Source organism: Rattus norvegicus, chromosome 12, assembly GCF_021556685.1.
Source record: "Rattus norvegicus strain SHRSP/BbbUtx chromosome 12, alternate assembly SHRSP_T2T, whole genome shotgun sequence".
Classification (NCBI taxonomy): Eukaryota; Metazoa; Chordata; class Mammalia; order Rodentia; family Muridae; genus Rattus; species Rattus norvegicus.
The window spans coordinates 11,116,575-11,137,624 of NC_141545.1; the positions used below are offsets into that span (position 1 = coordinate 11,116,575).

Here is a 21,050-nt window from a genome sequence, read left to right on the forward strand (position 1 = left end):
CCAGAAGAGGGCACCGGGCACCCATGGGACATGTCAACTGTCAGGTGGGTGCTGGCCGTGGTCCCCAGGTCCTTTAAAGAGCAGCAGGGCTCTTAACTGAGGAACCATCTCTCCAGCTCCCCAGAGACAACACAGAGCCCTGCTACAAGAAGCTTCCATAAGTCTTACCACAGAACAGTGAACATTCTAGCAACAAGAACTGAAGAAGAGAGAGAAATCGAGGGTGAGCCCATTCCTTTGAGTTACATGCTGTCTAACAAGCGGCACTGAATTAGTCTCACAACTATACAGAGGAAAACTTCAGAGGGTGACAGGCCAAGATTTCACTAAACTGCTGACATTCTAGGAGCTGGTCAGCCAGGTCACATGGATTTAAGAAGCTCCTTTAGTGAGACCAGGCGACAGTTCCCATCTCACGGGTAGAGAAGTCCGGCCAAAGCAAAGCTCCCTTCTCCCTCCGCGTATCCGGCTCACCTGTGCAGCGGGCCCCGCGGAGTGATGGTCTCTGGGAGGTAGTCGACCAAGGGTGCCCAGCATCCTCCAGTGCACGGCATGGGTAAAGGCTGTGGCTGCTTGGCCTCCGTAATACTTAACAACCAGCCCGTGTAGGGAGAGATGGGATCATCTGGAGGGTGAGAAGGACACGGCTGCTTTATTTTCTGGGGAAAGGGACTCCTGTTTACTGTAGTTGGCGTTTTTTAGGAAGAATCTTGCAAATGTGTGCTGGCCAAAATACAACAGCTCAGTAGGCAGGAATCGTACCATCAAGTGAGTTAGAATTAGTTGATTATGTAATTACTTGATGAATGGTTACTTGATGATATGTAGTGCTTCATTATACAGCAAAGGAAAAAATACACTTTAAAATGTCCAATCATGATCCCCACTGCAGAGAAATGCAGTTTGTATTTCTAGTTAGCACAGAGCAAGAGCCTGAGGGTCATCCTGCAACAACACAAGGGACCGACACAGATAGGTACTGTGTGAGGCGCTGTCCTGTGTGGCACAGACAGGTACCATGACAGGCACCATCCTATATGACACAGACAGGTACCATGACAGGCACTGTCCTGTGTGACACAGACAGGTACCATGACAGGCACCGTCCTATGTGGCACAGACAGGTACCATGACAGGCACTGTCCTGTGTAGCACAAACAGGTACCATGATAGGCACCATCCTATATGACACAGACAGGTACCATGACAGGCACCATCCTGTATGACACAGACAGGTACCATGACAGGCACTGTCCCGTGTAATACAGACAGGTCTATGACAGGCACCATCCTGTATGACACAGACAGGTACCATGACAGGCATTGTCCTATGTGACATAGACAGGTACCATGACAGGCACCGTCCTGTGTGGCATAAACAGGTACCATGACAGGCACCATCTTGTGTAACACAGACAGGTACCATGACAGGTACCGTCCTGTATGACACAGACAGGTACCATGACAGGCACTGCCCCATGTGGCACAGGCAGATACCATGACAGGCACTGTCCTGTGTACCTTCTACCTAAAGAGTCTAATCATGTTTACTAACTACCAGCCTCCCTATTTTATACTGATGAAATTGAAATTTCAACACATTTGGGGAGATCTGCCTTTAAACACACACCCTAGCATCCATCCAACCACCTATCGGAGCTCTGTCCTGTTCTCTGCATCTGGTCCACTCTCCCCTGTTACCATGGTGTCTAGACCAGTTTCCTCTGTTACCATGGTGACTATTCTCTGTGTCTGGTCTACTCTGTTACCATGGTGACTGTTCTCTGTATCTGGTCCACTGTTACCATGGTCACTGTTCTCTGTGTCTAGTCCACTCTGTTACCATGGTCACTGTATTCCGTGTCTGGTCCACTCTCTTCTCTCATCATGGTTCCTTACTGCCATCTTGCTCCCACTATGCACACACCCCATGTTCTACAGAGAGCCATCTTTGGAAACACTGGCCACGTGTCTTTCCTTGTCCAGTGTCCAGAGGTTCCCTTAAGGAATCCCGCGGCCCACAGGATGACCTTAGGAGTCCTTACAAGGCTACTGAGCTCCTCTTATGGCTAACTGCCTCCCGTGCCCCAACTGTTCGCTCCATCCCGGTTACAATGAATTCCTTCCTGTTCTGTACATGGTCAGATGAGACTTGGTCTAGCCTCAGGAGTTTCATTTCTACTGTCCCCTTGACTGGAATGTTCTAGTCTCTCTTTTAACTTCACCCAGTGCTCTGTTACAAGAGCATAGTAGAGAATAGAATGTCACGATTTATTGATTTATTTATGGCTGTTTTGAGAAATCAAAAGAAATGATGTAAGGGTGTTGGGGTTCGTTCTTTTGCTGTTTATTGTAACGCTAAGTACGGGCCCCCAAGACCTGGCCATCCCAGAGACGAGAGAGTCCGCACGTATACCTTGGTGCCAAGTTACTTCTGGTTGGTAAATAAAGACACCAACAGCCAATCCCTGGGCAGAAGAGACATTGGTGAGGTTTAGGATTCCTGTGCTTGGGGGTCAGAGAGAGACCAGGAGGGGGAAGGAGAAGCCACCACGGGTTAGGTGAGCCGTAAGAACATGGCCCTGGGACTGGCTCATTGGAGTTAAGATCAGCCAAGCCCATCCTGCAAGGCGGGGCAGCATTCCACCCTGCACCCCGGACACAGGGACACACCTCCGAGCAATTGGCAGGCTGGGGTACGGCATCTTCTGTCTGTGCATCTCCCGACAGACAAGTGGGGTCGCTCCACCACGTTGAGGGGCAGTTGTCCCTATACTATCTAACCTCTTCAAGACCGAATTAAATTTATATAATAATTTATATCTTTATTTGGCTGCGTGTTGCATGGCTGCCTGAATGTACGTCTTCGCACCACATGTGTACAGTTGCCTGAGGAGGCCGGAAGTGGTCGTCATCGACCCACCAGGAAGTGGAGTCACCGAGGGTTATCAGCCACTATGTGAGGCTGCGGACTGAACCCTCCACTGCTTTTCCAGAGGATCCAGCTTCCATTCCCAGCACCCACAGGGCAGTTCACAGCCATCTGCAACCCCAGTCCTAGGGAGAATGACACCCTCTGGGCCTCCACGGGTACTACACACAGGCGGTACGTAGGCACACGTGTGGGCAAAGCACCTATAATGTAAACAATCAGAAATATATCGATTCTTTTTTAAAAATTTATATCAGATGTATTTAGTTTTATTTTCACTTTATGCAACAATTCTATTTAAAGCTACTGCTGGCATTTTTCCTATTTATTCTGTATGTATACTTTTTAAAAAATCAATTCTTTAAGAAAGTTCCACAACACAGACTTGGGTTGGTGGAGTGTCCTTTGTTTCTCAGGTTTCCTTAACTCCTAGACAACTTACATTTATACTGACTGCACATACAGAAGCTATCTGGGCACCCGGGAAAAGCTACAAGTGCATTAACATTCCTGGTTTACCCAACTGCCCGTGGCTTAATGAAATTCCCATAGGAAGCCATCTCCCAGATTAGCAAGGGTTTCTGAGACTATGTCATGGGGAGTTTCAATAGGAGGTCATAATCCACCCTTGGACTCTAGATGCACAAAGCTGGAAACATATCACTCCTAGGGCAGTTCCAAACTCAACAATCATTCATATATATATATATGTATATATATGTATATATGTATGTATGTATGTATATATATATATATATAATCTCAGATTCCTTGGCGCTGCTGGAGCCAGACTTAGCTGCAGGCAGCTATGAGGCCCCATGTGGGTGCTGGGAGCCGAACCTAGGTCCTCTATTAGAGCAGACAGAGCTCTTCCCCGTTGAGCCATCTCTCCAGCCCCCAATATTTTTCAAAGACTAACTTCCTGCTAGGCGTTTGCCAGCTTAGCACCACCGTGGAAAGCACCGAGATCACAGACGCACAGGATGGGTCAGGCTCTTTATGCTTTAATAGTAAAGAGTTCTGTGCAGCTGGAACCCCTCAGCCTCCGGTACTCACTTTTATCCTCATCATAAGACCCTCCGGAGCTGTTGCTGTATCTTGACTCTAGGCGAGTGTGGGCTCGGATCACGTTGCTAAACCTTCAAAAACAAAGCACAGCCATGAAGTGGTGTCACGTGTGAATGCACTGTGGCCCAAGGGCAGACTTGACAGGTGACAGTTGGATCTTCCTGTTTTCAGGGGTGGGGACCGCTTTAGTCCTAAGGATGCTGTTTTCTGTTTTCCTTTATCCACCTCTTTCTTTAGATGAGGGTCTCACCACGTAGCCCTGGCTGGCCTGGAACTCCCCACGTAGACCAGGTTGGCCTCAGACTCACAGAGATCCACTTGCTTCTACCTCCCAAGTGCTGGGATTATACACCAGTGCCACCTGAGTTGCTACGTTTTTCTTAAAGGACTATGGCAGTCATATATCTGAAACTTCCTTTTTCAGTCGGGAGGGCCAGAAGTCCTATCCTGTTCATAAGTAAAAGCCCAAACCTTGAGAGAATAGTATTTTAGGATAACATTGTGCTCTGGTGGCAAAAGCGAACATCTGTTTGGGATGAAGTTGAGCACGGTTTTTAAATGGCCCGGCTCCCTTAGTCACAGAGCACGGGACAGGCTCGGCGGTCAGGCAGACCTGCTCAGTGACACACAGAGATTTCATAAGGAACCTGGGGCTATGGATAAATTAAACTTTCCCTAGAAATGCTCAGGAATGTGGTAGTTGGAGGATGTCATGATCATGTGATTGTGAGGACTTTTCCCTCTGTCCCTCTTGTGGGTTGTTTGATGACTAGGCTACACCAAGGTCAGATGCCCAGCCTCCTTATAATTAGTTTGCCTCTCGTTTTTGACATAAGTATTATTTACTTTACAAGTAGGGGAACTGAGGCTGAGGGAGGTTAAACAACTTGTCTGGTGTCAACCACAGGGAGGTGACGGTGCAGGAATATTGTCCATGTGGTGATATCTGAGTGGACAGCAACACAGTTCAAGACTAAGTGGATGTCTATTCTGACCTGAAATATCAGAATATTGCCATGCACCTGGTAAATATCTATGATCACCGCATGTCAGTGTGACTAAGCCCTTGATCTTCAGTTCTGTGGCCGTGACCAAGATGTTTATCCAGAGGATCCCAAAAGTGACTAAAGAAAATAAAACAGTAGCAAATATTTTATGCTTTTAAAAAACTGTATTTTAAATTGTTTATGGGTGTCTGTGCTCTGCCTGCTTGTATATATGTGCACCATGTGTGCATGCAGCGCCCCTGGGGGCCAGAAGAGGGCGCTGTAGCCCCTGGAACTGGAGTTACTGATGTTTGTGAGCGGCAGTGTAGGCGCCAGGAATTGAAGGCAAAGGTCCCCTGGAAGAACGGGGAGTGTTCTTAACCACAGAGTCAGCTCTCCAGCCCAGCTCTATGCTTTAATCATGTTGTTACTATGTTTCGGGTGAGATCATAGGATGCCTTGCTCCTGGATGCCTCAAGCATTTAAAATAGCCCATATTCATCATTTCTAACACCGGGCCGTGGCTCAGAGGAAATATGGCAAAGTGGTGTGTTTATATTACATTTTTTAGCGTTAGTAACCCAAATTGGTTTACATACTCAGTTTACGTAAAAGATACATAGGAGATCTGATCCCGCTCCTTATATGTATTTCTGTATACTTTAAAGAGCCAAGGCTGTGCACTGACATCAGGAATTTCTCAAGCCAACACAGATCTGTTTCTTTATTCTGCTGACTAGGCCTGGATGACAATAGACCGAGTTTTTCTTTCCTGCTGGAGCAGTGGGTATTGCAAGGATGTGGAGTGTCTTGTTTAGGTTTCTATTGCCGTGATAAAAATTGTGGCCTAACACAACTTGAGGAGCTAAGAGTTTATTTGGCTCACATATCCTGGGTCACAGCCATCACCGAGGGAAACCAGGGAAGAAACTCAGGGCAGGCACCTGGAGGCGGGAGCTGGCAGAGGCCATGGAGGGCGATGCTCACCGGCTTTGCTCAGCTGCTTTCTTATAGAACCTGGGAGTATCTGCCTAGGAGTGGTACCACCCACAGTAGGCTGGGCCCTCCCACATCCATAATTAATCAAGAAAGCACGTTCTCGATTGAGATTCCCTCTTCCCAAACAGCTCTAGTTTATGTCCAGTTGACAGAAATCAGCCAGTGCATGGAGGAATAGTAAGGTTTTAGGAAAAGAAATGGAGGTGTGCCAGGGAAGGGCGATTGTGTCGAGGTGCCCGTCACAAAGCCCTGACAGGGATTTGCATCCGCTGAGCTGTCACAATGCAGCACAGAACAGGGTCTGGCTCTATTCATTTCTGAGGTAACTACTAAAGTTGATTTTCTCCTCATCCTATTGCTCCTTTACAGTCCTCAGTAACTTCAACTGTTCTCCACCAGCCTGTCTTTCGGGTACCCGCTTTGCAGCTCTATGGAACAGGACACATGCATTTCCTATGAGTCAGGCCACAGGGCAATCTAAGCCAAACTGGAATATCAGAAGGTAGATAAATGCTGACCGCCATCTTCCCCCGAGGCTCCTAAATCATGTTTACTGAAAATGCAATGCTCTAAACAGCTTGTGCGAGCCTAAACGTCATCTGGCACGAGGTAAAAGCAGGCTGAGGGAAGGATCCCACATCTGGAGGTTTCCGTACTCGGGGGTGGGGTGGGGAGCACAGCACCTGTGGCCGCTGACGAAGTGTGGTGCGTAGCAGGTGGGGTTTGAAGTTGCTCAGGAGGACACAGGGAGAGGCATCACATGCCAGACGGCATTCTTTGCACCTCGCTGATGACACAGATGTAAAGGAGTCTGCTATAATGCTTAGGAAGCCAAAATCAAGCAGAAACAAGTCCCTTTGAGACAGGGGGTAGGGATGGGGATAAAATGTTGGTTGGAACTGTAATGCAGCCTTAAGCTCATGGCAATCCCCTGCCTCGGCTTCCCGAGGACTGCAGTTACAAGATATTCCAAGGACAATGTCTCAACGATACTACTTTATCCTTTTGGAAGTATAACAAGCCAAACCTCCTCTAATTTCAAATGGTTTGTGCCAACTAGCAAAAAAAAAGTGCTTTTTATTCCGATTTATTTATCTTTATTGTATGCAGATGAGTGTTTGCCTGCGTGTACCTGTACCATGTGTACATAGTGTTGGCATTGCTTCTACACGCCACCCAATGGTTACCTAGCAACAACGGTTACCTAGCAACAGCCAGGTAAGCCTGACTCACTATAAAAGGGACTGTTTGGCCTCTCTCGTTCTCTCTCTCTCTCTCTCTGTCTCTCTGTCTCTAACTCTTTGCTCCTCTTTTCTCTCTCACCCCCTCCCCTGCTACTCCATGTGTTGTTTCTGTCTGCTCTCTCTCTCTCTCTCTCTCTCTCTGTGTCTCTGTCTGTCTCTAACTCTTAGTTTCTTTCTTTCTTTTTTTTTTTTTCTTTTCTTATTTTCGGAGTTGGGGACCGAACCCAGGACCTTGCGCTTGCTAGGCAAGCGCTCTACCACTGAGCTAAATCCCCAACCCCCTCTCTCTAACTCTTTGCTCCTCTTTTCTCTCTCACCCCCTCCCCTGCTACTCCATGTGTTGTTTCTGTCTGGTCTCTGTCTCCCTCTCTCCCTCTCCCCCCCCCCCTCTCTCTCTCTCTCTCCCTCTCTCTCTCTCTCTCTCTCTCTCTCTCTCTCTCTCTCTCTCTCTCTCCCCTCTCTTTCTACTCCCTTCTCAACTCCCCTTCCCATGCCCCCAAGTAAACTCTATTCTACACTACCCCTGTTGTGTGGCTGGCACCTCTGGGGGAGGGATGCCTCAGTAAGGGCCCTCTCCCACCACACCATACCGAGCTCTGCAAAACATATCTTGGTCTTTATAAAACACACCATGTTTTATAAACATGGAGGCCCAGTACCCATGGAGGCCAGAAGAAGGCCTTGGATCTCCTGGCACCGGAATTACAGATGGTTGTGAGCTGTCAGGGGGTTGCTGGTGACAGAACCTCGCTGGCCTCTCTGAAAAGTAGACAGTGCTTAACCACTGAGCCACCTTTCCCGCCTCCAACCAGTGCTTTTTATGAAGCCCAGGTCTAAGTAGGATTCAGGCACCAGAAGGATGCCTTACTCTCTGATTTTGGGAAAAATGTCAGTCGGTGTTCCTAGGCATAAAGATCGGCTTCAGTTCCTATGAGTTAAGGAACCTGACTAACTCAGGCTGGTGCCTTTGCATAGTGTCCTGTGGAACAACAGAGCGGACATCAGCCAATGCCACACACCGACCTGTCATCAGATTCTTTCAGTATCTTGCTCTCCTCAGGGTCTGGGAAGCTGTCCTGGCCGGCAACCACAGTGTTACTGCTCGAAGTGGTTCCTGTAGAAGGGATTGGGAGACATCAGAAACAGAGCACGCAGACGGGGCGGGCTTAGGTGGGAGGCAACTCAGGAAAGGATTTCTTGTAAAATCCCGTGCTTGGCAGATTTTGCATCTTCTACACAACCGCAGACATTCTAAACAACGGCCTCAAAGTCCACGGCGTGGAATTCTAGACATCTGTGTGGGTCAAGGCAAATTCCTCCTTCCTCATAAAAGGAAGCGATAACATTCTTACATGTTTCTAGCCTCAGGTCATGACCTTCTGCGGGGCAGGTCTGCTGCGCTGTGAATGACTCTCTTACTGCCAGCGCTGAGACAGGGGCTTGCCAAGGAGCCTTCGGCTTCTGCCCCGCCTTGCTCTCCTTCCTCAACACTGGCAGGCTATGTCGTATCTCTCACTTTTTGTGTTATGGGCCCAGGAATTATCCAACTATTGATATGAAAGGAATTCCAAGAAGAATTCTGATTCCTAGGCTAGAGTCTCAGTGCAATGGAACAAAACAAATCAAAAAACCCCACTTCACTAAGTAGGCTCGAGAGAGAGCACAAGAGAGTAGGAAAAGACATGGCGGAAGACATTAGATATTAAGTAAATCAAGGGGAAGCTCTAAGCAATTTGAGGGGAGTAGTATGTATTTCATGAAATGAAATAGAATTGACAGCAATAAAAGTCCATAAGCATCTGATAACCAGAATTCATGGGGTCAGGAGGTTTCAGACTTCAGCTCTTTTGGATTTTGGAATATTTGTGTATGTACCCTAGGACACTCTTAGGGCCGAGGCTCAAGGTTAAACACGAAACTCACTTCTGCCTTATGTACCCCTAATACACAATGCCTAAAGACAATTTTATATATTTATAACTATGAGCAAAGTCAGGGCGGGAGACATGGCTCAGCAGCTAAGACCCCTTTCTGCTCTTGGAGAGGACCTGGATTTAGATCTCTATATCCACACGACAGGTCAACAACTCTCGTTCCGGGATCTGATGCCCCCTTCTGGCCTCTAAGGGTACTGTATGTACATGGTACACACGTGTACACACACACATACACACACACACACACACACACACACACGTAGGCAATATGCATAAGATAAAAATAAATCTCTTACAAAATAATCAGCAAAGTTTGCGTGCATTGAGCTGTCACATGGGGTTATTATGCCAGCATTCAAAAAGTTTCAGGTTTTTATGGAGTATTCTAGTCAATCCCGGGAGAATGTTACTAAGGAGAGTCCATTAAAGTATACTGTAGGTTCAGAACTGAAATTCCTAAGAGACCACAGTGTCCAGGTTGGGATGAGTCTAAAGTGAACTAACCCCCTGTGGCAGGGAAGCCACTGGGGCCCCTTGTTCACGATCATCCCTACGAAGTCATTTGTTTATCCAGTTACAATGTGCTGAGGGTCTCAGAGACCTCTTCGTAAGCAGTGTCTTAAATGAACGCATTCCCAGGAAAACGAACAGTGAGTAAGAGCCACTCAAGAGTGAGGGGCATGAAAGGGCGTGGTCCCAGGTGGCCCATCCCTACCTGAAGCAGCCGCTGTGGCTTTGCTGCTAGCTGTGAACCGATAGAAGGGTGGGTTGTCACAGTGCTGGACAATGGGGTTCACCGGCTCTGTCTGCTGCAGCTCGAAGAGGAGCTCTTCCATGGTCTGGATGGTATTATTCCGACACAAGTAAATTGCCACCTTTTTAATCTTAGAAAAAAAGAGAATAAAGGGGAGGGGATAGGGTTATATTCTCCATCAGAATGTCGGGCTGGCACCCCGTCATCGTGGGGCACATTGTCATCTCGTACTGCTTGTCCGACAACTGACTTTTGCTATCTAACTGTTGGGGTTAAAGCCACACGACACAGGTACTGGCTTGAGGGGCTTAATTAGAAAAACATTACTTTTGGGGTGACCTGAGTTAATTTAAGGCAAAAACATTGCAAGATTTTACTGGTGTCCAGTGACAAAAATGATTTATTGTATCCTCTCTGGGAAAATAACTGTTATTTTTATTAAAAAGGGAATATAGTCGCCCCCCACCCCGGTGGTTTGGATGAAAACGGCCCCCGTTGGCTCATAGGTTTGAAATCTTGGTCCCCAGTTGGTAGAACTGCTTGAGAAGGATCAGGAGGGGTGGCCTTGTTGGGGGAAGTTTGTCACTATGGGCAGGCTTTGAGGTTTTAAAAACCTAGGCCCATGTCTCTCCCTTTCTTCCTGCTGCCCATGCAACAGGATGTAAAAGTCCGAACCCCTGCTATAGCACCATGCCTATCTGCTTCCTACCATGATGATCATGAATTGACCCACTAAAACTGTGAGCCAGCCCCAATTAAATGTTTTCTTTTTGAGTGGCCTTGGTCACAGTGTCTCTTCACAGCATAGAATAGTAACCAAGACACTTCCTCTCCTCCTTGCCCTCAGGAACAAATACATTTTAGCTGTCTGTAAAGTCTTAGGTTTTAAAAAAAAAATGACAATAACAATGTGTCACGTAACTGTAGGCCCTGATGTCTAACCCCATGATCCTGTGCTACAGTGTGGCTGAGGCAGCTCAGAACAACAGGAAGTCATAAACTCCCAAACCACACAGAGAAGCCAAGTGAGCCTGTTAGGAACAGCTGTTATTCTGTTTGATCTCCCATCTTCAAGAGAAAACAGAATATACCATACGGATATATCCGCTTTGCTTTCTCTCCTATCACGTAATTTTGAAAAGAAAAATCTAATTGGGGGTTGGAGAGATGGCTCTTTGTTTAAGAGCACTGTCTGCTCTTGCAAAAGATCAGAGTTCAATTCTAAGGTGCTCCAGGACAGTTCAGGATTATGACTCCAGTTCCAGGGGATTTGTCGCCCTCTCCTGGCCTCTATGAGTACTGCATGCATATGCTGCACATACACACATGCAGGCAAACAGTCATCTACATAAAAGAAAAGTAAATAAATCCCTTTTTTTCTTTTAAAGAAAAGAAAATCCCAGGTCTGCTGTGTTTTTGTTTCGTTTCAATAATGTCATACGCAAACCAGAAGCATTTTTTGTTAGTATTGACTTCTCCATTTGACCTCTTTCACACTGGTGATGTTTATAAAGGAAGCTTTGATAACTATCAGGAAAATAGTCCTCAGTTCACAGGCGTCTGTGTCCTGCAGCTTAATCCAAGGGGTGCTCCTGACATGGAGTCTGTGCCCGGTGGGTGCAGGAGTTTTTGTGCTTCACCTGGATGAGCCCCCAAAAGGGATTTGCAGGATTTCCTGGAAGTCTGGGTGGCACTTACGTAGGGCAGAAGGATGGTGTCGCTGCTGACCCCACACAGGCTGATGAGGAACTGCAGTGTGACCCTCAGGTTGTTACTCCATTTCTCGTTGTTGGCCAGTGCGTTCCAAGCATTTTCCATTTCTGCTCCTGGGACTTCATCTCCGTACTAACTCGGACAAGATCAAAAGCAGCCTACGTGAGTGTGCGCATAATGTAAGTTGTTTTGAAGGTTATAATCGTTCGAAATTATTGGGGGGGGGTGCAGAAATGACCATTTGATAAAAAAATACCATTTTGGGGTGGATGGCAACTTACGATACACAGATCCATTACCTAAGCACCCATACAAGCATCTTTTAAAATGTAGGCCATGATTTTCCCCGAAATATGTATATGTATGTATGTATGTTCCCATGTATGTTTGTATGTATGTATGTACGTATGTATGTATCCATTATCTATATACCTATGTATGCATGTATCTATATATCTATCTATGTACTCTTGTATGTATGTATGTATGTATGTATATATGTATGTATCTATCTATCTATCTAACCTATTTATCTAAAATTGCATCATAATTCCCCCATTTCTTTAATTGAAGTGCACGGCATTTGAACCCTTGGCTTCCTACATTCAACGCAAGAACTCTACCCTGAGATACATCCCCAGTCCTCCCTAAAACCATTCTTTAAACGCACCAAACAATTACTTTTACTTTCTTATTTTTTATAGCAGGTGAGGAGGGCCAGGTTCGCCAGCTCCTTTGAACCCAAGCCTACCTGTTTATACAACTATCATAACTCACAAAGTTACTAGATCAAATCCCAAGCTGGAAAACAGGACTAGAATTCAGATCCTCTACAGGAGCAACTAAACTAGGAATAGATTACCAAGAATGCAACATTATCTCTCTTTACCAAATACTGAGGGGAGAACAGGAAGTTTACCCTGGCAACATCAAGAACATCTTTTCCTTTGGTGGTTTTTTGGAAACAGGGTCTTATGTAGCCCAGGCTGGATCCAAGCTCACTATGTAGTTGAGGATGGTCTTGAACTCTAGACTCTACACATAGCATTGTACCTATTTCTAAGTATAGAATTCAGTGCCACTAAGTGTCTTGCTGTGCACCCATCACTACCACTCAACACCCTCTGTGTCGTTTTTATGATAAACATTATTTTCTCAGGTTTGTGACAAAGGTTTTGTGAACCCAGGGCTCTCCTGCTGACGGAGCACCACGCTATATGAGGTACCTTGGCTGTCATGTACATGAGGTTATTCAGGACCAGAGAGGTGGCTTCCGGAGAGCCCCAGCCCTTCCCTTTTAGCCCGTGAGAGGCAGTCACTTCTCCTTCCCGGTCCTTGACTTCATCCTCGGGGCTGCTGGGACTTGAGCCCGGGAGGAGGAGTCTGCTGTCCACCAGTTCAATATTGTGTAGCCATGGCAACAGGTAGGTGAGCATGATCTGCCGTCCATTTGGGTGTGTCGTGGGGAATCGCTGGCTCACCTCTGAGGAGACAGGGCAAAGGACAGTTACACATTATTCTCAGAGTCGATACATTGTGATATGACGTGTATGCTCTGGCTAGGGCGGCAGACATCTTGCTGCACCAGAGCATCCATTAACCCCACTGGGGGAGCATTCATTAGTGTGAGCTGCTGTGCCGGACAGGACGAGAACAGCAGGGCTTGTCAGGAGTGTGGTCAGCCATAGAACACTGTGTATGACTGATGTTAAGGTAGGTGTGTACAGTCAACATTGTATTCACGTATTAATTAATTAATCAATTTATACATATGTGATAAGAGGTCAAGGCTCTTGTGGGAGTTGAGGTGGGACACAGGAGGACTTGGAGGGGGAGGAGTGCAGATGATATAAATATATTACTAATGTTATGAAATTCTCAAAATCATTTTTTTAATTAAAAAAAAAAAACAAGAGTCAAATTCCTGAGCCTGGAGAAGAGTCTCGGTGACAAATTATACTGATAACTTAGGGGCAAGGGAGAAAGTGACAGGTAACAGAAGGCGCCAAGCTGAGGATCTTGTCAGAGAAAGATTTCTGGTTACAAAAATACAAACTTATTATGGAAGAGTTCCTGCTCCACAGGAAAGACTTGTGCTTTAGAAAGAGGCATGGGGGTGGGGCAGCGGCATTAAAAATACCTATTTTTAAACAATGCCAGGTTCCAACATATAACGCAAGATCGTTTATTATGTTCATTGTGATTTGCGTGCCAGACACGACGGCCGTGAACACGGGGCGTCGGCTAGAGCTGTCAGAGAAGGGCTGATAGACACCTTGTTTGTGGAGATGTTTTTTGAAGAGAAAGGAAGACGCCACGGATATTAAGTCAACTCCCTGTAAGATACATAGAGAAATTAAAAATAACGTGGGTGCTAAGGAGATGGTCCCCAGGTTCTTCGGGGGGAGGGGGACCCAAACCTCTTGTCTGGCTGCTTATGAAGTAATTAGGTCACCTAAAGTTACAGGCAATCAAGCCTTACCAGGGGTCTGGAACAGCGTAGGCAGTTTAGAAATTCACTAGGTCCCGTTAATGTTTTCAAGTTCTTTTCAAAGCTTTGTCATAAATCAAGAGTGGGGTTCGATAAGAAGAATGTCGAAATGGTTGGACTTCCTTCTCGTGGGCTTTGCTGCCTGTGGGCCTGGATTTATCTCCCCTCTCCCTGGCTGCCCGCTGCCCCCACCCCACCGCACCCCCACCCCGCTTTACCGGCTCCCTATCTCAGCTAATAAACTGGCTCCAGTCTTACTCTTCCAGAAAAGCTCCTCTTGCCCCAGCTCTGCCTCCTCTCCTTGCAGGCTGTTGCAATCTCACCTCCCCTCAGAACCCTGACGTTCTGGGGTTGCTCCCCTTGGAGGACCAGTATCACCCCTTCCTTCCAAAGCTTTTTATTTATCTAGGTTTCCATGAAGAAAACTGCCTCCCGGATGACTCCCTCATGACTCCCAAGACTCTTCCAATCCTCTTCCGTCTCTTCTCTCTTATTCAAAAAGTTGCCTGCTTCTCTTTGCCACAGCTGACTCCTGAGCCCCGAGCCCCGCCTCTTGCGTTACGGTCAGTTGCCTGAGCTCAGGCCTTTGAGTCTACTCTGAGGAGCCCTACCCCAGCATCTCAGGCTCGCTCTCCATGTCTGCCTGGCCCTACACCCCTGCTCTTCCTGCACTGGGCTGGCTGGGTGGTCGGCACCACCAATCTTTCAGGCAGCACACATGTCTGTGAATCTCCCCAGGGGCTCTGGTTCCCGCCTCCACGTTCAGCTCTAACTGGGCTACTGGGTCAGGCCCCTCATTTCCTCCATGAGTTACAGCCGCCCTTCCCAACCAGTGCCCCCTCTACACTGCAGGGGTTCAAGTGCATCTTCTACTCCCTCCCAAATGCACCGTGGTCTGTCATTTCCTCAGCTTCTTTTAAACTCTGCAGTCTTCTTTCCTTCTTCCCCCCTCCCCCACCTCTCTCTCCCTCTCTCTCTTTCTCTTCCCCCCTCTCTCTGTCTGTCTCTCTCCCTCTCCCTCCCCCTCCCTCTCTCTTCCTCTCCCTTCCCCTCTCCTTCCTCCCTTTTGCCTTTTCCTTTTTGCATTTAATGGTACCACGTGACAGAAAATTGATCATTCTGGTTCCCCCACCACCACCACCCCCCCTGAAGCTGAGGACTGAACCCAGGACCTTGCACTTGCTAGGCAAGCGCCCTACCACAGAGCTAAATCCCCATCCCCAAAATTGATCATTCTGAACCTTACTTTCTAGTTCTCAGACTAGAGAGGATCCCCTGACCCTGAAAAGTTACAGCCTTACATCCGTCAACTCATACGCCACTCTATGGCTCTAATTTTTTCTTTTTTATTATATTTAAAACAATTTTTTAATTTAACATTTTTGAGCATATTCTTCTCCTACCCTAAGTTTTTCCAGATCCTCTCCCCCTCCCTAACCACTTTAAGAACTTTAAGTTCCTTCTCAAAACACCTGAAAACCCAGTGTGACAACAACGCCCCCAAACCAAGACTCCTTCTATTGCCCAAAAAGCAAAACAAACCTCTAAACTGTAACTAAATAAAAGCACACGGAACCCTTGTGCGGGGTCCATTCTATGCTGATCAAACGTGAGGCCTGCCCTGGAGTTGTTGATACCCAGTGTCTCTCCATAGGAAAAAACTGATTTTCCTTCTCTCAACAGGATGAGTGTTAGGTTAACCTTTAACTTAGTGGCTAGGATTTCACTTGCTCACTCACTCACTCACTCACTCATTCATTTAAAAAATATAACAATAAAATATAATAAGATAAAATCTATCACATTGAAATTAGACAAGACAGACTAACAGAAGGAAAAAAGCCCAAGAGAAAGCACAAGAATCAGAGACTCCTTTGCCTGCCCCGGAGTCCCATAGAACTATGAGGCTCTACTAGAGTAGAAACCTTCAGAAATGTATACATATATGAAGGTGATATAACTAAAATAGCCAAATAACGGGAGAGACTGAGTCCTGAGGCCACCTCTCATCAAATGAAGCTTCTGGTCCTGGGATTGGATTCCACCTAACTGAATTGTTGGCCAAAGGGGACCCATGGGAACCCCCAAACAACTCAGGATATAGCCAAGACTATAGGTTGCTCTCCACAAAGCAAGGCCCCATGGTGTAAGACAACATCTACAGAACTCATTGACTATGGAGAGTCAAGGCAGTGCCCGCATAGGGCCTTCATCCCTCTGTCCTGGAATCTTTGCTACAGGAACATACTCTGGATGCTATCCGGAGAAAAACGTAAGTACCAAGCCAGTCGAGAAACCCTTCATCTACAATGGTTTCCTGCCAGCAAGACACACTAGGACGATGGTGGCACAAGCCTGTAGGCGTAAACAACCAAGAACTGGTTTGATTCTAGGCCCATTCCGTGAGATTCAACCCATACCCAGAACTGCTCAGGGGACCGAGGACCTGAGACTAGAGAGCCCAGAGACCTCTGGTTAAAAAAAAAAAGAAAAGAAAAGAAAAAGGAGAAAAGAAAACGTGCAGTAATAAAGCAACTCCCAAATGATATCCTGCTATACTCATAGCCGAGCACCTTGTCCTGCCATCAAATGCAGAGACCCACAGCCAGACACTATGCAGAGAGTGAGAGACTGTGGAACACTGGGTCCTAAATGGGATGTCTCTGTCAAATCCCTTTCCTCTGAGAGAGTAGCTTCCACTCTGAGGAAGGTAAGGTGAAAAGAGAGTGGACAGAGGCCAGCATGAGAGCAAGGCCCTCTAAATTAACACGCTCATGTGTGTAGGATGATGTCATCACGCAGTGTAGGCAGGTCCAGGACAGGATGAGGCCTGTCATTGGACGAGGGGGAAGGATGGGTGGGAGAAAAGTTTTAGAGAGAGGAGGAGACTGGAGGAAGCTGAAGAAGAAGCAGAGAGAACATGGAGGCAAATAAGATTCCTCTCTGCACATTTACAGGTTGTTATGAATGTTCTTAAGGGATGGGTGTGTACAGGGCTTTGTATGTCTAGGTGGGCAGTTATATCTTATCAATTGGATCAGAGGTTATTGTGTTGTGTGTTCTTTCATGTGGTGATTTAAGTTTAAAAAAGTATGTGGCAGTCAGAGACACTAGGCCATCACAGAATTGGGATGTACATTTCTGGCATGGTGGAAACCTGCCTTGGGAACTAGATGGGTAGAGAGATTGCTGACGGCTCACAGAGAGGCCATCGGCAGTGTGATATGGGTTGGAGCAGAGCAGGTGAGAGGCTTTTCTGACTGAGATGAAGATTTCCACCAGATATCTTGGGGCACTGCGGTGCTGGTTCTAGTGCGGGATAAAGAACCTCTTTTCTATAATTTCACAGCAACACATGTGAACTCAGAGAGACAGAAGCAGCAAGCATGGGTGGGGGGGCCTGCACCGGTCTGCACCAGGTCCTCTGACTACACAGTATGGCTTCCAGTTCAGTGTTTTTATGGAATCATCAATGGCTTTCAAAGCCCTAGCCACTTCCTCACAGGGCTCTCAGATGGACCAACAAGCCCAAACAGGAGACTGCAGGCCTTTCTGTACCTCAGGGCCATCTCTGACATCGGTTACCCTGTCCTGTGTATAACTTCCCAGTGTGTTGTGCTGGTCTACGCCTCTGATCCAGCCGTTCTCAACCCGTGGGTTATGACCCCTTTCGGGGGGGGGGGACCTCACAAATCAGAAATTCTGCATATCAGATATCTACATTACGACTCATAACAGTAGCAAAATGACAGTTAATGAAGCATCAATGAAGCAGTATTATGGTTGAGCACCACCACAACACGAGGAACTGTATTGAAGTCGCAGCTTTAGGAAGGTTGAGAGCCACACTGCTCTAAACCAAGCCAGGTGCTGGTCTCTAGGGCTGCTGATTCCATCGCCCGCCTGGCTGCCTGGGAAGTTTCTTTTTTCCAGCTGCAGCTCAGCCCATCTGGGAAGTCTTTCTCTGCTCTTCTGGTTCAAAAACCGCAATTTAAGCAGTGAGCACGAGGGGTGTAGCAGACAGCCTAGGACACCTTAGGTACCCAGTAACTGCAAGCCGCTATGATTAGCAGTCCCAGCTGAGCAGAGATTGAGAGTGGGAAGCAGTGTACAGATGTGGTTGTACAGATGTGGCTTTGTGTAGTTGGAGAATTGCAGTGTACAGCACAAAGCCAGAGGCAGGGGCAGCTGATGGGGAGCAGGGCTGAGACACTGGGGTGCAGGCGGAGGACAAGGTGCATCCTGGGCCACAGACTGTCTCTTGACAAGGTGCCACATAAACTTAGGCAGGAAAGCACCCTCTGGGACCCGATTCTCACAAGTTCTTCATGGAGAATGCAGAGGAAGCAAGTTATATGCATACTATACTACAGTAATATAAAATATAATAAGACTATATATAGTTAACATTACCAAATATATAAGAGTTATTTTAAGTATGTTGTCAATATAATAGAATTTTTGAGATATATATGTAAATATATATTACACACATGTGTACACATACACACATACACACACACACACACACACACACACACACACACACACACTCACACACACACCCATGCTACTCTGGTTACTGACTGAAGAATCTTTTGCATTTGTCAGGTACATATTTATACTTAAATTACTTTGACTAATCACATTTTTTCTTTTTAACATTTAAAAATGTCCTCCAGGGGCTGGAGGGATGGCTCAGTGGTTAAGAGCACTGGCATTCTCCTGGAGAACCTGGGTTTAAGTCCCAGGACCCACATGGTGGCTCACAAGTGTTTGTAACTCTGGATCTGAAGTGTCTGGCGCCCTCTTCTGGCCTCTGTCAGCACTACATCCACATGGGTGCACACAAGCAGGCAAAACACCCACACACATAAAAAAAATTAATAATATTCTTGAATTCGCTTTCATATGTAACTAGGGGAGCCCTTGGCAATTCTGAGGTGCAGATTGATCACCGGTATCTGACATGATCTTGCTAAGTATGCAGTGGACTTAGGAAAGTTTCTGAGGGCAGGAGACCATATAGTACCTGAGAAGAGGGGAAGTGTGAGCTCCGGGTACATCCGGGCCAGTTCTCGGGACAGCAGGGCTAGCGACACACTGTAGAGAGGCGGCAATGGCCCGTGCGTTCCATACAGAACACTGCCCGGTCGCTGTTCTGCGGCCTTCTTGGAGTGCAGGAAGAGCTTCGCTTTGAGGATCTATGAAGAGTTAAGAAACGGGCTTCAGAAAGAGTTCCCTGGGTCCCTCAGCAATGTTCAGCAGACATTAGCAGTGGCATGGTGAATGCGTTCGCCTTCACACTGGATCGGTTAACCACCGCTCTATCTGGAGGACGCGACACACAGGATGGAAATCCCCCGTACGTCAGGGACACGCACCTGCATGAGCTGCATGGAGACTTCGTAAATCTCTCTGTTGGTGTCCGAGGCCTTGAAGAGGACGAGGTTCAGCAGTGTCACTATGTCAAAGGGGTAGTTCCTGGGGTAAAGGAAATCACACAGCATGGTCACAGGATCCCGACTAGTAAGCTGGAGACATCTCGGGTGGCACCTTGACTTGCGTCCTTAGCAAGGACACTGCCTTTATTTATTTATGTATCTATTTGGGGTTTTTGTTTGTTCGTTTGTTTTGAGACAGGGTTTCTTTGTGTGGCCCTGGCTGTCCTGGAACTCACTCTGTAGACCAGGCTGGCCTCAGACTCAGAGATCTACCTGCCTCTGCCTCCTGAGTGCTGGGATTAAAGGTGTGCACCGCCACCATCCGGCTTGCTCTGTCTGTTTTGGGACTCATGTACTTATGTATTTTTATGTGTCCCTGAGTACATGTATGTGCGGCCCATTCATGCAGGTGCCTGGGGATAGCCTTGGATAGCCTGGAACCGGAGTTACAGGCAGTTGTGAACTCCACGGCCTGGGTGCTGCATACTGAACTCAGGTTGTCCTCAACAGTAATAAAACATCGTCAACGACTGAGGCGTCCCTCCAGTCCCTCCACGAAGCTTTTAAAACATAAACCTTTACCGTATTCCATTCTCTCCGTCTCCCTAATCCATACGTTCTCTCTTAGGAGAAGTTTATGCAGCTTGGGGATTTAATCTGTCACGTCATGCCAGCATTATACTTACTAGGTTATAGTGACAAACAGCTTCATGAACTCACTTGTCACTGTAATAAGGACGGTGGCTTTAGAGGCATAATCTTTGGGCTGGGGCGTGACTCAGGGCACGGAGAGCGCTTTTAGCAGGCATGAGGTCCTGGGCTCAAATCAGTACATTTTTCAAACGAGTGTAATATTCAGCCCACACCTCCTTCCTGCATTCTTGAAGTTTTGAGCAGAGGGGATTTTCCTGGGTTTGATTTGGTGGGCTTACGGGGTCGCAGTTAACATGCACCAGGACCTTGTCCACACGGATGATCTAATTCCTTCAGTGTATTGTTTTCGCTATTTTCAAACTTTGCCTCCACACTTCACTGACTGTGAATGTCTCCCCAGTGTCACTGAAACTCAGAGCAGCCATCTTATCTGCGAGGGACATAGAAGCCACTCTGGGCTGTCCCGCTCTGGATAACTCCCACACAGTCGTCTGTCTAGCTCTCACATCACGATGTCACCACCCTTGCCACTGACCACTAATTACGAAAATCCATACCTGTTTCCGCACACGGTTGCGATGGCTTTGAAGCAGCCGGAAGCAAGCTGGTAGGAACCTGTGTAACAGCGGTCGATGGCCCAATTGAAAAGGTTTATTTGGTCAGGATTAAGCTCCAGTAGCAACATGACGACCTCACAGCCAAGCTGATGAACCTGAGGGCAAGGAACAAATCAGTCATTCCTACTTCCTCAGAAAATATTCCAGAGAAATCCATGCGACCAAACGTAGCTAATACGGGTCAGGTGAACAACACTGAGTGGGGTTAAGG

The 21,050-nt window shown here is 47.1% G+C and overlaps 1 protein-coding gene across 11 annotated transcripts in view; it reads right to left on the bottom strand.

The window, feature by feature from the left end:
- The window catches only part of Fry (FRY microtubule binding protein), a 394,540-nt gene that overhangs the window by 72,406 nt on the left and 301,084 nt on the right, over positions 1-21,050 (bottom strand). For all 11 annotated transcript variants that reach the window (XR_015633957.1, XR_015633958.1, XR_015633959.1 and 8 more), the window contains 9 exon segments: positions 20,780-20,934; positions 19,509-19,608; positions 19,157-19,328; positions 12,860-13,116; positions 11,619-11,765; positions 9,882-10,050; positions 8,253-8,343; positions 3,989-4,071; positions 475-625 (listed from right to left, as the gene is read on the bottom strand). Coding sequence is in view for 8 of the 11 variants with exons in the window: in XM_087578221.1 (XP_087434347.1) it covers positions 475-625; positions 3,989-4,071; positions 8,253-8,343; positions 9,882-10,050; positions 11,619-11,765; positions 12,860-13,116; positions 19,157-19,328; positions 19,509-19,608; positions 20,780-20,934 (1,325 nt within the window). In the remaining 3 variants the exon portion in view is untranslated.